Source organism: Corvus moneduloides, chromosome 6 (genome assembly GCF_009650955.1).
Source record: "Corvus moneduloides isolate bCorMon1 chromosome 6, bCorMon1.pri, whole genome shotgun sequence".
In the NCBI taxonomy this organism is placed as follows: Eukaryota; Metazoa; Chordata; class Aves; order Passeriformes; family Corvidae; genus Corvus; species Corvus moneduloides.
In genome coordinates this window covers 9,409,594-9,425,154 of record NC_045481.1, presented here as the reverse complement: position 1 = coordinate 9,425,154, position 15,561 = coordinate 9,409,594, and the positions used below count along the sequence as shown (strand labels likewise).

Below are 15,561 nucleotides of genomic sequence, written 5' to 3'. Positions count from 1 at the left end.
AGGTGGAAGAGAGAACAGGAAGGACTGTTTAGATAAGTGCTTTGAAAACAGCATATATTTTAAAATTCATTTTAATCAAGTGACCCTGAAGTGGGCATTTATACTTACATATATTTGTATATTTAGGTTTTGGTTTTTTTTTTTTTTTTTTTTTTTTTTCCCCTGAGGGAGGTTATTTTTTATGAGCACCTCAGTAGCGTGTCAAGGTTGAGCTAGCAGGCTAATACACAAAGCTGGCTTCATGCAGCTTTTATGGGGAAACAGCCTTGAGTGTGTCACCTCTGATGCACTTTGCTTTTGAGGCAGCTGTTTCATTTATTCTAAGGTTTGCTTGTTTCCTGGGACTGTATTTTCATATTTATATAACCCTGAAAGGCAAAAGAAAAGAAAGTGTTGAATCAGGGGACTGCTTGAGTCAATAGGTGGAAGAATTAGCTGCTATGTTTGGTGGAGCCTCCTGCAGTGTTTATGGGAAGGGTTGGTCGTTTCTTAACCTCTTTGTTTGGAAAAAATGTTGGGGAAGAGCTTTTAGAGCTGCTTTGTGGAAAATATTTCCTTTGAGGGTACTTGAGGAGTTGTGTAGAGGTGCCTGTGTGCAGCTTAGCCCCTGTAGAGAGGAGGAGATGGAAGAATGGAACAGTTGAGAACTTAAATGTTCAAATTACCTGCCCTTCCCAGCTGATAAAGGCAGGGACAGTTCAGCATGGTGCTTCCTGCTGCTCCCACATCTGCTGTGGATAATCCTGGCTTGGGCACTGCATTTCACTGCACACACTGGGTGCAGATGTGTCTGTGTCACCTTTTCATCTTGTCTGGAATGAGGGGCAGTCCCTGAGGGTGGCTCAGCCTGCTCTGGTCTCTGCGTGTTGCCTACATTTCACGTGCTGTGCTTTGCTGAAGTAGGTTTTCAGCTTTGGTTCTTCCTTTGCCAGTATTTCTCTGAATACAGAAGTGACAAGCAAGTGCTGACTGCAAAGCCCATTTTTTTGGTAGACACAAAGAATGTGTCCATGGAATAAGTGCACGCTGTTTTAATGACATAATGTTCTCAAAATGATGTACTTACATCATTTTAAGCAAATCCTTACAGACACTTGGCAGATTTAAGCAAAAGACTTACTGAAATGGAGAATCTTTCTTTATCAGAGACAAGTGCTTTTGAACCCAGCTTCCACATGCAATATCCAGCTCAGGGCTAAAAGTGAGCCTGTCTCAAAGAACCATAGAATTGTCTAGGTTGGGCAGGATCTTCAAGATCAAGTCCAACTGCCAAACCCACCACTAATGTTATGTGCTTTAACAGGGGTGGGTGTTCATGGCTCAAGTAGCAGTGTTGGAGAAGCTGAAGGTGCTGATGGGTGCTGTGGACAGTGCAAATGTAAATTTGCTGTGGTGTATCACAGCCATAGAGGCTCTTCAACCACCTGGTTAACTGGTGCTGTGAGAGTTGTCTGGTAGTTGGATAAGGAGATTATACTGTTGTTCAGCTTGTTATTGAAACATTTCATACACTGTGGAAAAAGTAATTCTGACTGAACATTGCTTTTCTCTGCAGTTTGATCTGCTGGGCAGTTCAGAGTTGAAGTTGCACCTGTAATAGTAATTTACTTCAGTGCAAGGTGTATAAAACATGCTGGCTCTGATGTGGGAGCATTTCATAAGGATAAATGGTTGTAAGTGGGTGTGAGGTAGTATTTCACAGGTTTTTAAAGTAAGAGTGTGTTTTCCAGGAAGCTTAAAAGAAGCAGGTGTGCAACTGTTGCTGAATTTTCTGAAACCCAGTCACTTGGCTCCCAGAAGCTGCTTTGGAAACCACAGCTAACATGTTGGAGCTTTCTAAAGATACTGTCTTAAAATCCTGTGTGTAGGATGTCATGATTTGTAGTGCTGCAATAGAAATGTGCCTGTGAGTGGTTTCTTTTCAAGCTTTTTGACCTTTTAGTGGTTTGTGGTTTGGGTTTTTTTTTTCCTTCTTTTTTTTTTTTTCCCATTAAATCTGCAACTAACTACTGAAGAGCCTAGCAATGACAGCATAAAGGCAACTGCCTGGGACAGTTGTAAGAGAAACACCTTTTTATTAGAATATTATGAATGAGAAAGTTTTTAGATTTGTTTCAAGCGCAGTAGCTGTCTGAGCCTTGTGTTACTCAGACTGGTATTCAAAGTGTCCTTTTGGTCACACTAAGTAGTTGAAAGGCAGGAGACCAGAATTTTCTTTTCTTTGGCATTGTGTTACACCTACAGTGGATCATGCTTGCAGATCAGACATTTATAAATTGAGTTGGTAAAACTGGAACAGTGTCAGCTGCAGAGACAAAGTGCACCTTTAAAACCTAATGAGTTCAGTGAAGACCCCAGGCTGGAAAATCTGGCTCTGTTTTTGTCCCACGGTTGTTCTGACACACCTAAACATTACAAACAAACACATCATGGGAAGGGGAGTGGGTTTGGGAGGAATGTTTTGCATGTGTTTATCTGTAGCTGGGAACCCAAGTTGTTGCTTTCTTCTGAATTCTTGCAGGTGAAAGTGATGGTAAGGATTTGTTCCTCTCAAGGAGCACACGAAACGTCTGAATCCATGTCCTTCCTAAAGGTAGACCCACGAAAAAAGCAAATCACATTTTATGATCCAGCAGCGACTGGGCCTTCCAATGCAGGTCACAGAAGAGGTGTTGTTGCTGTCCCAAAGATGTTTGCCTTTGATGCAGTTTTCCCCCAGGATGCTTCACAGGTACTGGAGTCACTCACATAAACCTCCTAAGTGTTCTCATGGCCACTGCATTTGATAGCCTGAAGAGTTCCTTCTGTTTCTGGGGAATTTTATTTGAATGAGTTGCCTTAATGCCTGGAAAAAACATGGTAATTAATAGACAAGTGTGTAAATTCTTACATCTTCTGTTTAGTTGAGATGTAAAATTAAGGAATAATAGCTGGGGAGATGGATTTGCTGACGAAATTACCTTCTTGTGTATTCTCTTATGAGAGAAAGACACACAGCCAGTTTGAAATCCAGTTTTCCATCCAGCTACGTTTTAACCCATTTGATGGTACTGAAATAAAGTCCTTCCCCACAGCTTTCAATGGGAAATAAACATGTACTTTAATAATGTTAAACTAAATGCTGTTAGGAGGAAAGATAAAGCTAATGCCTTCGGATTGTTTTACTGGAACAGGGAACTTTTATTTTATCTGCACCTTTTCCAGTTTGTTTGTGCTGTGGTTTTGACTGATTATTTTATATTGATGGTTGTGTTGATGGTGATGCATATTTTTCTTTTGGCCTCCAAAAGGGAGCATTGATTCATTAGTAGCCCCAGACCTGAAATCTGCTACACAGACAGGATGGCTGGTCTTCGAGAGGGTTGGGGTCTGCAGTATATTCAGTGAGGTTGTACTCATGGACACCTGATAATTCCTGAGAAAAATCTTTGGTTCAGAAAATAAAATCCTAGAACAGCTTTAAAAAGAAGAACTAATTCAACAGCATTTGAAGAACTACACCAAGTCTGAGCTGCGGAAAAAAAAAAATTAGGGTGAAAAATGCAGCACAAAGCATCCAAGGTGAAAATAGTCTATGAATGCTGAGAAAATATGACAAGGTCTAGTTCATAAGCCCCTCCTCAGATCTTCTCCTAGGGTTTTGTTTAATTTTTTGGATCCTAGATTATAGATAGGAAAATATCTATGAAGTCTAAGTTCTAGCCAAGCACTAAAGATAGAGGATAACTTGCCACACACATCAGTGCCTAAAGCAAAGGTAACCACATCTGAAAGCTGTTTTTAGGATCCTGCATATGTTCAAACAGGGTCTTTGTGCAGAAATACGCAACAGTGATCTCAACATTAGTCCAGAACTGGAAGTGAGGTTTTCTTGCTTGTGCTGCCAGCCTTGCTGCAAGGTGGCTGGTCACAGCCTGCTTGTCTGCTGGTTTTGGCACCAGTCCTTCAGGCTGTTGACCCCTGGTTTGGGATGACTCTTCAGTTCCTTGTAGAGGGCCTGTTGTATGGCCTGTTGTAGTGTTTTTGGGTGACGTTGGCCAGTGCAGCCCCTTCTGTGCAGGCGGCATTGCTGGAGGCAAGCTTGCTGCCATGCACCTGCAAACAAAGCCTTATCATTTCACTGGAGTTACATATTTACAGCAGCCCCCTCCCCTGCCCCCAGTTGCTGTACTTAATAGATCATCTTATTGTGTATTTGAAACCTTCCCTGATGTGGATAAACTGGTTTTAGCACAATCAAGTATTTTAGCAAGTTCTCTTTATTGATGATGATGTTTCCGCTAAAAGAGGAAAATGTGATACTATGAAATCTTATTCAGGGATCTTAATGCATTTTCTCCACTATGGATGTCTTTTTAATTCCTGGGAGCACTCCTGAGTAGCTTAATTTCAGTGGAGTTGCTACTATTACTGAATAGCCTTGGCTAAGCTATTATATCAGCAGGAAGCCTGGTTGGATAGCATTCAGTTTGCTACATTAGTCATAGAATCAATATTCCAAGAGAATAGGTTTAATAGAATTGAAAACTATTTTAGGCTGTAGTAGCATATTTTATTTTTTAAGATAGCATAGTTACTAAAATAATAGGACTGATGCCATCAAAATGGGGAGAATATTGTACCTCAAAAATATTGAGTCATTCATTTCATTACAGATGAATAGTAAAAACCACAGCAGTATATGCTCTTTCACTTATTTGTCTCCAATTTTTCTTTCAGGCTGAGGTATGCTCTGGAACAGTAGCAGAAGTAATCCAGTCTGTTGTGAATGGTGCAGATGGTTGCATATTTTGCTTTGGTCATGTCAAGCTTGGTGAGTTCCCAAATTCGTTACCGTTAATTACTATGTCAGTCTGGTAATTACATGCTGTCAGCTCCTGGAACAATAAACCTGGAGTATATGAATAGATTAGAATTTCTTTTTAATTAGCTTTGCAAACTTATAACAGTTTATTTCTACACTGTAAGTTTTAATTTGAAAAGGTAACATGTAGCATCGGATTAACTTATTTAAGAGCAAGTTTATGTAGGTGCATTGTGATGAAAATCAAAAGATCAGAGATGTTTTTAACATTAATTTGCTGTGAGTCTGGCTTACAAAACTTGCAAGCCTAGTTGAATAAATAGTAATGGATTATTAATTACATAGTTTGAATTTTTGCATCTGTTCTTTCCCTTATCTGTGCAGCATATGGCATTACATGTAATGTACAGTGGTGATATAGGGTGGCATTACATGTAATGTACAGTGGTGATACCAGGTGGCAATATGAAGACTCACAGTCTTGTACAAGAAAGGTTAATTGTGTTTATGTTTGTCTTTTCATTCTAGGAAAATCTTTTACCATGATTGGGAAAGATAACTCCACACAAAGCCTTGGTATCATCCCCTGTGCAATTTCTTGGCTCTTCAAATTGATCAATGAACGTAAAGAAAAAACTGGAACTCGTTTCTCTATCAGAGTATCTGCTGTGGAGATCAGTGGCAAAGATGAAAACCTTAAAGATTTGTTAGCTGAAGTAGCCACTGGCAGCCTTCAGGATGGCCAGTCTCCTGGGGTTTATCTGAGAGAAGATCCAATATGTGGAACCCAGGTATAATGAATATCACAACATAGATTTTTCTGAGCCTGACTTTCTTCTACTTTTTATTTCCTTTTATCTGACAACAGTTATGACAACTTTTAAGCCAGTAAAAAAAATTTATTGCTTTTAATTTATAAGCCCTTCTCCCATGGTGTACATATTTGTTTCTCTTAGTGCCCTGGAGATTTAGCCAGTTCAACAAGAAATAATAAAAAAAATGCCCCTGTGCTAATTAGTCATTTTCTTGTTTATATTCAAGCTTCAAAACCAAAGTGAGCTAAGGGCCCCGACAGCAGAGAAAGCTGCCTTTTTCCTTGATGCTGCAATTGCTGCCAGAAGCACCAGCAAGCCTGAATGTGAGGAGGAAGATAGGAGGAATTCACACATGCTCTTTACTCTTCACATATACCAGTATCGCATGGAGAAGAGTGGCAAAGGAGGAAGTATGAATGTTCTTACCATACTGTTTATTTCTAAATGATGTGGTCTTGCATTAGTTTTAATAATAAATTGCAATTAACTTAAAAAGAAAAAATGAACTCTCAAGCCAGTTGAGTCACCTTTAACTTTTGTAGCTGTGACTAATATCTGGTTTCCTTACAATTAAATATTTATTTGGTCATTATCCCATGCTGTATTCATTATTCTCTTCATTTGAATGCCTTTTGAATACCAGGTTTGGCTTGAGTCCATGCAAGAACGTGATGTACAACTGTTTTTCCCCTTTTTGTTTTAGTGTCTGGAGGACGCAGTCGTTTGCATCTCATTGATCTAGGGAGCTGTGAAAAAGTGCTGAGCAAGAGCCGAGATGGAGGAGGCTCTCTGTGTCTGTCTCTCTCTGCCCTGGGCAATGTAATTTTGGCCTTAATTAATGGTGCTAAGCATGTGCCATATAAGTAAGTGAATTCTTGTCTGCATTATCTTAAATTTGTGGGTGGTGTTACCTGAGAAATGGATTGCATCAACAATTTACTCTTTCCCTAAGGTGAAGTTAAAGGCAGTTCTGTCAGAGAAGGGTCTGTCTTCTTTTAGTGTCGCTCCTACAGGTACATGTATCTGTTCATCTACTTGTCCATATTAACACACACACAGGTTTTTAAATGTTCAAGTAACATGAAATTCTTAGTTACATGGCCAAAAATGGTATAATGGTATATACTGAAGTTAGGTGAAGTGCTGGGGAGGGTTTGATTGTTAAAGAAAGTGAGGGAAAATGGCTAAGATGTTTTCTTTCCTTCTCTCTCTTTGTTTCCTGGATATGGAATTTTTGGCTGATTGCAGCCAGCTCTACATTAGTGAATAATTCAACCCAGATTTGATAGATTTTCTCTTCTTTTTGCAAATGTAAAAATTGTATTGAAATTTTGGAAAATATTTGAGTGTTGATCAAGTATGATCATCAAAGGTTGTTATTTCTGTATGTCTTTTTGGATGATACATCTTTTCAATTAAAAAAAAGAAGACCACCATGTTGCACATTAGTTTAACAGAAGCAAATGTTTAGGTGTGTTCCTTTGTGGGGTGTCTCCGACAATAATTTTGTGTCAAACGCACCTGTGGGGAGCCCAACTTACAGACAACAGCCATATTGTAATCACCCTTACCAGAACTTGGCCTTCAGTCCTTAAATTTAATTGCTGCTTGTTAAAAGCTGCTTGTTAAAGCATTATAACTTCGTGCTGTTGTTATCAATCATGTCGTTTCACATATTTATCTAGTGATGCATCTCAAACAGGTGTTTTTTTCTCTCTGTATTAGGCAGAGAGATATTTTCCTCAGGCTAGTTGCTAGGTTTTGTATGGAGTAGAGGATGTATGGGTTAGAATAGGGAAGGGCAGATCCTTAACTTTGTCACCTACTGTGGTTTAGTGACCAGATGTGACAGGAGTTCCCTCATGTTGGACCAGCTCAGGGGGGCAGTAGGAAGCATGGAACCGCGGGGAAAGATGTCCTGGAGACCAGTGGAGGACAAAATGTAACTTGTCTTGTCAGCTTTACTGTCCACAGTGGAGGATTTGCGTCACCAGGAAAGCCTCCAGAGAGAAGTTCTGCTTCCCTTCTGCTATGTCAGAGCAGACCACAGGTGGCAGAATGGAAAGTAGATTAGTTGGGGTGACACTTACATTTCTGGTATCTAACATTGTTATATCTGTTCAGAGATTTCTTACCATTCCTGCTGACTTCTTTTATTTAGTATTAAAAGTGTTTGCACAGAGCTCACAGAGTGTAACTATCCAGGTACTAAGTCTGTTCAGCGAAAAATACAGCACTCATGAGCTTTATTTGTGTAGTACGATGTAAACCTGAGATAACTAGTTATCAGTCAATTGGTTACAATTTTCTAAGCAATAAAATGAGTTCTCATACTGTAAATACCCAGGCAGATAAATTAAAATATTGGTAACTTGGTATGTGTACATTTAGACACATTTTAAGTGTCAATAACAGGAGCCTATTTCTTATCTTCATGTACCATATATGCCTGAGAGTGAAAGCACAGCTTGTGGTGTAAAATTCTGCAAAAAAAGGTGGTGATTTCTTTAAATATTCCTGGTGTTCTCATTTTTTTGCACAGGGACAACAAGTTGACAATGTTGTTGAGGGAATCACTTGGGAACATCAACTGCAGGACTACTATGATTGCGCACATTTCTGACTCCCCAGCCAATTACGCAGAGACTCTCACCACTGTTCAGCTCGCGTCGCGAATCCACCGCATGAGAAAGAAGAAATCCAAGGTTGGTTCACAAACAAGCAGAAATTAATTCATTTGAAAATGAGTTTTTCTAACCTCTCGGTAGGGGAACATGGGATTTCTCGATGGTAGGAAGTAATACAAAATGCATAAAAGCTCAGGAGAGGAACTGAAAAATGACTTGGCACTGAGCCATCATCCTGCCCCCAGTCCTTAATCCTGAAATACCCTTCTTTTTGTTTCAAACACGTATTCTTTCTTTGCTTACATGTCAAACTAACTCAAAAGCTTCTATCAGTATTAATAAAATCAATAGAGGAGGAACAGAAAACTATTGAGGAGAAAGACAATGCATAATATTTAATGGAAATTGCCTGAAAAGGTATGATTGTTATATTATTACTAATACAGTAAAATCTGTGTAGTGTGTTATTTTAATTTACCCTCCCCTGTAATATTTTACCACTAGATGTAGTTGTGATAGTATACACAAAGCACAGAGTATATTGCAAGCCTGACCTTTTAATCAATTACTGTACATGTATATACTTACTTATCAATTAATGCTAATAACTTTTCCCTTACTTGTCATTTGTAGTATGCATCCAGCTCGTCTGGAGGAGAGAGTTCGTGTGAAGAAGGACATGTCCGGAGACCTCCCCATTTGCGACCATTCCACCCACGAACTGTTGCCCTTGACCCTGACCTTCCTGTCCTGAATATATCCAGTGATCCTGATTATTCCTCCAGCAGTGAACAGTCTTGTGATACTGTCATCTATGTTGGTCCCAATGGTGCAGCTTTGTCCGACAGGGAATTGACAGATAATGAAGGTCCGCCAGAGTTTGTTCCCATTGTCCCGTCCCTAAATAAGAAGAGAAATAAAGACAATTCTGCTCTTTGTAGGAGCTCTGACAAGGACCATTTTAAATGCAACACTTTTGCTGAACTGCAAGAAAGGTTAGAGTGCATTGATGGAAGTGAGGAACCCATGAAATTTGCTTGTGGAGAAATCTCTGTTGGGTCCAATTGTAGTACTGTTCCTGGAAGTACAGAAAATGCACAGTCTAAGTTGATAAAGGAAAAAATATCCTCTCCTTCTGGAGGATTTAAGAAATCGATTCCACAAGAAACTGCATCTCCCAAAAAAGGACATAACCTTCCTTTCCAGGCTGTTGCACCAAGGGGTGGCAATGGCAACTGCCAAGAAAATAGCACTCCTCACCTGAAAGCAGAGCTTTCCAAGCTGCAGAGCAGAGCTGACAACAAAATAACAGACTCTGTCCTGGAGGGGGAGAGAGAGACAATCACTGATTCCCTGCAGACTTCAAGGTGTAGCCCTTCAAGGAATCCAGAGCAGAATAAGGCCACAGCTGACTGTGTCACTAAGGAGAAGTCCTTGTACGTGAAGAGATCCCTGCCAAGCCCAGCACCTCCCCCTCCACAGCAGAGAGAACACTCCCCAAGCTCCAAAGCTGAGAATTTGGAGCTGGACAATAGCAATGCAGTTCGTACTCCTCCTGTGGGAATGAGCAAACAGATGGGAAACAAACCTGAGCAAAACCTTGTAGGAAGCACATTCCTGGTTGGTAGCAGCACCCAGAGTCAGTCAGGTGCAATAGAGGTACACAGCTTCAGGTCAGCATTCAGAGGGAAATGTTTTGATCGGGATATACTGACCACCACAGTGACTTTGCAGCAGCCTGTTGAGCTGAATGGAGAGGATGAGCTTGTTTTCACAGTGGTGGAAGAGCTCTCTATTAGTGGAATTATGGATAATGGGAGACCTTCCAGTATCATTAGCTTTAACAGTGACTGCTCCCTTCAGGCCCTTGCCTCGGGTTCAAGGCCGGTCAGTATTATTAGCAGCATAAATGATGAGTTTGATGCTTATACCTCACAGGAGACTTCTACTGGTGTAAATATTGATATTGTTGTGCCCTTTGCTAAGGATCCCTTTACCAGCAGCAGACGTTCCTCCATCAGTTCATGGCTTAGTGAAGTCAGCATTTGTACAATTGAAAGTGATGGAGCCCAGTCTAGTGACAGTTTTGTCGCACAGTCATCTTACAACTGTAATAAGTCCGAGGAATCCTTCAGCTTGGACTCATCCCATTTATGCGTCCCCCTGAAAAGTGCTCTGAATGACAGTGGATTTTGCTTCTCTGAGCTGGAGAGTGAGAGCTTGAGTTCCAGCAAGCTTTCCTCAGGCATCAGCAAAAGCCCTCAAACCTCTGAAACTACCAAAGCATCTCAGATAAAAAGTGCTTTTTGTGTCACTGATCAGCCAGTAAAAATTAAATTTAGTAATTCTCGTGATGCGCCTGTGATAGAAACAATACATTCTAGTCTTCCTAGGAAAACAAAAACTACCTCTTCTCCAGTCCACAATAATACTGTCCTCAGCTATAAAGAGCTGCAGAATCCACATGGTATGTTTGAAGATCCTTGGCTGTTACGCACTGATTATCACTTGGAAGCAAAACCTGCAGACTTGCTGCTGTCTCCAAAACCTCACACGTTTGGTACTGAGAAGCAGCCAGAAAAAGCTGCCCAGTGTTTTGGCACAGCATCCAGGCCAACAAAGTCACAGACTATGCTTGCCTGTTCGCAGAGGGTTGTGGATGGTTGTGAAATGGCCTGCAAATCCTCTAGCGGAGCTGCAAAGAAGTCAGAAGCTGTGATGAAGATGCCACAGCTGAAGAGAGGAGCCACCACACTGGGAGTGATGCCAGTGTCACACGCTAACAGTACTTTGCCGGAGTCTGTGACCCGAGGGAATTCAGATGCTCCCTTGGCCACTGGCAGCTTGAAATCGTCACTGGGAAAGAAGAACGCACCACAGAAATCAACCATGTTGCCCAGACCAGGTGGGCCAACACCTCCGACACCTCCTGTACGTAAATCAAGCCTGGAGCAGAAACCTGTTGGTCTGGGTAATGGTGGGGGGAAAGCCTCTGGCCTGGACTTTGCCAGAGCTGCCACGCCAAAGTCTGAAGATGAAGCAGATTTGCGGTTGAAGGCTGGCTCTTACTTTAGTGAAAGTGTCAGCTGCAGAATGAACCTGAAAGGTGATCACTCTTTGCCCAAGATGACATCTAGCTTAAAGGTGAAGGCGTCGAAGAGTGAAACCGTGCACCGATATGGGAGCCACATGTCTCTGGAGAGGTGTGACAGCCTGACATCAGTTGGATCCAAAGCAAGCATGGTGAGGGAGAGTGGGAGCACTGGCAACAGCCGGGCAGGGCGTTCTGTCCCCAGACTGGGGGTTCCCCCTGTTGCTTCCAGTGTGGGTTTACCACTGCCCTTCACGGCCCCTGCGCCTGGTAAAAACAGCCAGGCAAAACCCACAACTAACCAGAAGGTGCAAGCCAGTGGGAATAAAACCCGGGGCCTGTCTGCCAGTGGGTCAAAGTCTCTCAGCTCCTCTGTGAAGTCCCTGGCACAGCCTACAGGGAAGGGCTCTGCCATGGCCCCTGGTGGGAAGGCAGCCCCCCGTTCTGTGCAGCCTGTCAGCGGCAAACCCGGCCGTGGGACCATCATGGGCACCAAGCAGGCCATGAGGGCAGCCAACAGCCGCGTGAACGAGCTGGTGTCGGGCGGCTCTGCCAAGGCGGGGCATTTCCGAGGCTCCACTGACTCTGACAGTGGCAATGACAGTGGCATCAACCTCAGTGACGAGAAGTCACAAATGCCGGTGCTGCCATCTCCGTACAGCAAGATAACGGCACCGCGGCGGCCGCAGCGCTACAGCAGCGGGCACGGCAGTGACAACAGCAGCGTCCTGAGCGGGGAGCTGCCGCCAGCCATGGGCAGGACGGCTCTGTTCTACCACAGTGGGGGCAGCAGTGGCTACGAGAGCATGATCCGGGACAGTGAGGCCACCGGCAGCGCCTCCTCGGCACATGACTCCATGAGTGAGAGCGGGATGTCATCGCCGGGTCGGATGCGGAGCCTTAAATCTCCCAAGAAACGGTCAACAGGTAAGACATGAAGGGGCAGGTGGCCAGGTGTCTGCTCATGCTCCACTGCATCCTGAGGGTGGAGGCAATATGTGGCATCTCTGACAGAGCAGAGAGGAGGCTTGGAGAGAACTCAAAGCAGGGAGGTGGACTGACTGCATGCGCTTGTGTGTGCATGTGTATTGCTGTGACAGCAGCTACTTGTCATTTATTTTACTTCAAAGCTGCAGGTGTGACACAGGTGCTGTGGTGGAGAGGGCAGGAGAGGTGTGGGGTGCCCCGGGGTGCTGGCAGCCACCTGCTGCCTCCTCCCTTGCAGGGAGGCTGCCGGCAAATAGGGGACATTCCTTCTTGCCTCAGCAGGTGGCCCAAATAGGAGGGTGTTATGGGTGGGTTGGGAAAAGTGAGGTGCTGGGTGAGTGCTGATGAGTTTTTGTGAGGAACAAGTGAGTAATCCTGGAAGACTGGTGAGAGAAGGGCAGTGAGGAGAGGAGGAGCTCTGCTGCTAGGTGTCTGTGAGGGAATGCCAGAGACACCAGCTGGGACTGTGGTTTAGAAACAAAGGAATAGGCCTGGAGGTGAGAAGAGTGTTTGTGAATTAATGAGGATTGCTAAATGTGCATTAGTTTACCCAAAGGTAAGGCTTAGGGGCAGAGCAGTAGGGCGTGTGCGTAAGGTGCAGCGGCTCCTAGGTTAATGCTACCAGCTAATCGCAAAATTATTGTATTGCACTGTAATAGTATTTATATTAAGAAATTTCAGGGTGTATGTGTGGATACTATAAGCAGTAGGAAACTGACTGGGAGAGCTGCTTGGAAGAGGCAACTCTTGCTCACTGTGTCTGACCACGTCAAGCAAAGGTGGGCGTATGGGAGCCAGATCCCCTTTTCTTCCCTCTGGTGCCTTTCCTTACTGCTGTCGCTGGTGGTGCTCGTGTAAGTGCAGCTGCAGCCAAGTGTATTTGTAGCCAGCTTCAAAATCTGGCTCATGTGATTGGTGTTAATTTCTCTGACCTAGGTTGAGGTCCTGGGTATTGTAAAGAATCCATGGCAACCGGTGCCATGTAGTTAGTGACCAGCAGCACCCTCCAACAACCTGGGCATGCTGACTGTTGGAAATATAGTAGGAGCTAGTATCAGCAATGCAGTCTGAACTTCTGGTTCAAAGTGGCAATTACTGCAATCCCTGTAGATACCCATGATGCTCAGTTCTGGCAGTAGAACCAAATGAGTGAAGCTGATCTCATGGTGCTTTCTGGTCAAGGCAACTGAGTTGCTTCAGCAAGTGATAAATCATTTGGGAAACTTAGTGCAACATTTTCTGCACTTCTCTTTCCATAGCATATCAGCCTCTTAAACCTTTCCTACAAATCAATATTAACAGCTGTATAAGTTGCACACATATTGAGAAGGCATTACCCACTGATGGATTTGTATTTGTTTTTGCCCCAGGAAGTGCTTATAAGGTCTTTAAAAATGACAAACTATTTCTTTTTCCAGTTGTAATTGCTCTATATCAGTAAATTATGTATTACTTTTTTGGAGTGCTTTAGACTTTGAGAAGATAATGTGTTTTATTCATGAAATGTGGCTTACCAGGAAGTGTGTCAGATATTTCTTATGAGAAATGTTTGGTTCAGACCCATTATTGTTCTAAAATAATTGTAATGTTTGCACATTATTAGATAGTCTTGGAGTAGCTTACGTTACACCAGACTGTGTTGGAGTCTCTTGATTTAAAGACAGATCCTACTCCTGTATATGTCACTGTAAACCTGTCCCCTTATCCTATAACTTCATTCTTGGAGAAATGACGTTGACCCTGGCTTGTACAGTGGAAGGAGATGAAGTTTGCTTGCTTATTGCATGTGTTTAACCTCTGTTTGGTGTCCTTCTCAGAGGAATCTCCTGTCACCAAAGCAGTTACAGGATCAGGGTTACAGTACGTAGCTTCATCCGACAGGACTATAGAGGTGTTTCAGGCTAGATGGATTGGGGTTGTGAGAATGGTGTTGTAGAAGTAGAAGCAAGTCTTCCCCTTTTGAAAACATTCCCTTTTTGTTCTTGTTACTTAGAAATGAGCAAGGATGCAATTAAGAATGAGGGATGTTTTTCCTAACAATATGTAAAGCAGGTAACTGTTTGGGTATCAGTGGAGTTGTGTTGCTTTGGGGGTGGCTGCTGGGATTTTGTGTGCATTTCATGTTGAAGTTCATGACAGGGCTTAATTGACAGCCTTAACATGCACTTACCTCTCCTGTAGAGGTCTCAGCCCAGAAGTTACTTTGGCAGCATTGTCCTTCAAGCAGAGCTGCCTTGTCTGTTTGATGTGCTCCCTTTTGTAAGAGCAGAAGAAACAAGACTCTTGCCTCTGAGTTCGTTTTTAATAAGAGGAGGCTATTAAGTACTAAATTTATTGTCACCAGTCACCTAAAGCCAGCTTATACTTACTGCTACTGTGTGTCATTTCAGCTTTTTTCTGGTGGCCTTCCTACCTCCTTTTTTTAGGGATTGGACTACAGCCTTGTTAATGTTGCCTGACCAGCTCTATGGACATACTTGTCCTTGACACATGTACTGTAAAGGCCAGCCTTTAGAGAATGGAAAGAGACTTAATATCACAAAAAAAAAAAAAAGCTGGACGCCAGAGTCCCAACTCTTGCAATCAAAAGTATCACCATTTTGGAAGGATATAACTCAGTCTCTGCTTCATGAAACTTGAACCCTAACAGATGCATCGTGGTGCAGTATGATTTTCTTGGTAAATCTGGGAGCATTTTATTGAAGGTTCCCAGAATTGGTGAGTTTTGTCATGTGCTGAGCTTCTGGGTGCTGGTGCAGAGGCGTGATACATCTTAACATTACAGGTGCTCAAGTTGCAGATCGGTTGATGCCTTTTGAATGCCTCTCAATCCCACAAAGTCACTGAAAACTGCTGGTATTTAGCACCCTAAAATAGCAGTAGTAATTCTGGATGGAACTGTTTGAGCTTTGCAAAGAGGTAGTGCAGTGACAGGGATCTTAGATAGCCTTGCTTGGCTTTAACTGGGGGAGCTGCAAATTTCTAGATAAATAAGCCATTATCAGTATTAGTTTTAGATTATTCACTATCTCATTGCCTTTGCAAGGTAATGAATACCATTGTAGTCCACCAAAGAAAAATGAATCCAGAAAATTTTTTTGCAGGGAGAGAATAAAGAACTGATGTTCAGACATCTGCTTTGGGAGAGGAACTGCTGTTGCTCCCATCTGTGAACCAAGTGAAACCTACTTTGTCAAGGCAGTAAACTCAATTAGCAGCCTGAGGGTATTTTACTAA

General features: G+C 42.7%; 1 protein-coding gene across 2 annotated transcripts in view; it reads left to right on the top strand.

Moving 5' to 3' along the window:
* The window catches only part of KIF26A (kinesin family member 26A), a 100,803-nt gene that overhangs the window by 82,837 nt on the left and 2,405 nt on the right, over positions 1-15,561 (top strand). For both annotated transcript variants that reach the window (XM_032111735.1, XM_032111734.1), the window contains exons 6-12: positions 2,522-2,731; positions 4,720-4,813; positions 5,333-5,595; positions 5,846-6,029; positions 6,323-6,482; positions 8,162-8,324; positions 8,880-12,264. In XM_032111735.1, coding sequence (XP_031967626.1) covers positions 2,522-2,731; positions 4,720-4,813; positions 5,333-5,595; positions 5,846-6,029; positions 6,323-6,482; positions 8,162-8,324; positions 8,880-12,264 — 4,459 coding nt within the window. The remainder of the gene's footprint in view (positions 1-2,521; positions 2,732-4,719; positions 4,814-5,332; positions 5,596-5,845; positions 6,030-6,322; positions 6,483-8,161; positions 8,325-8,879; positions 12,265-15,561) is intronic.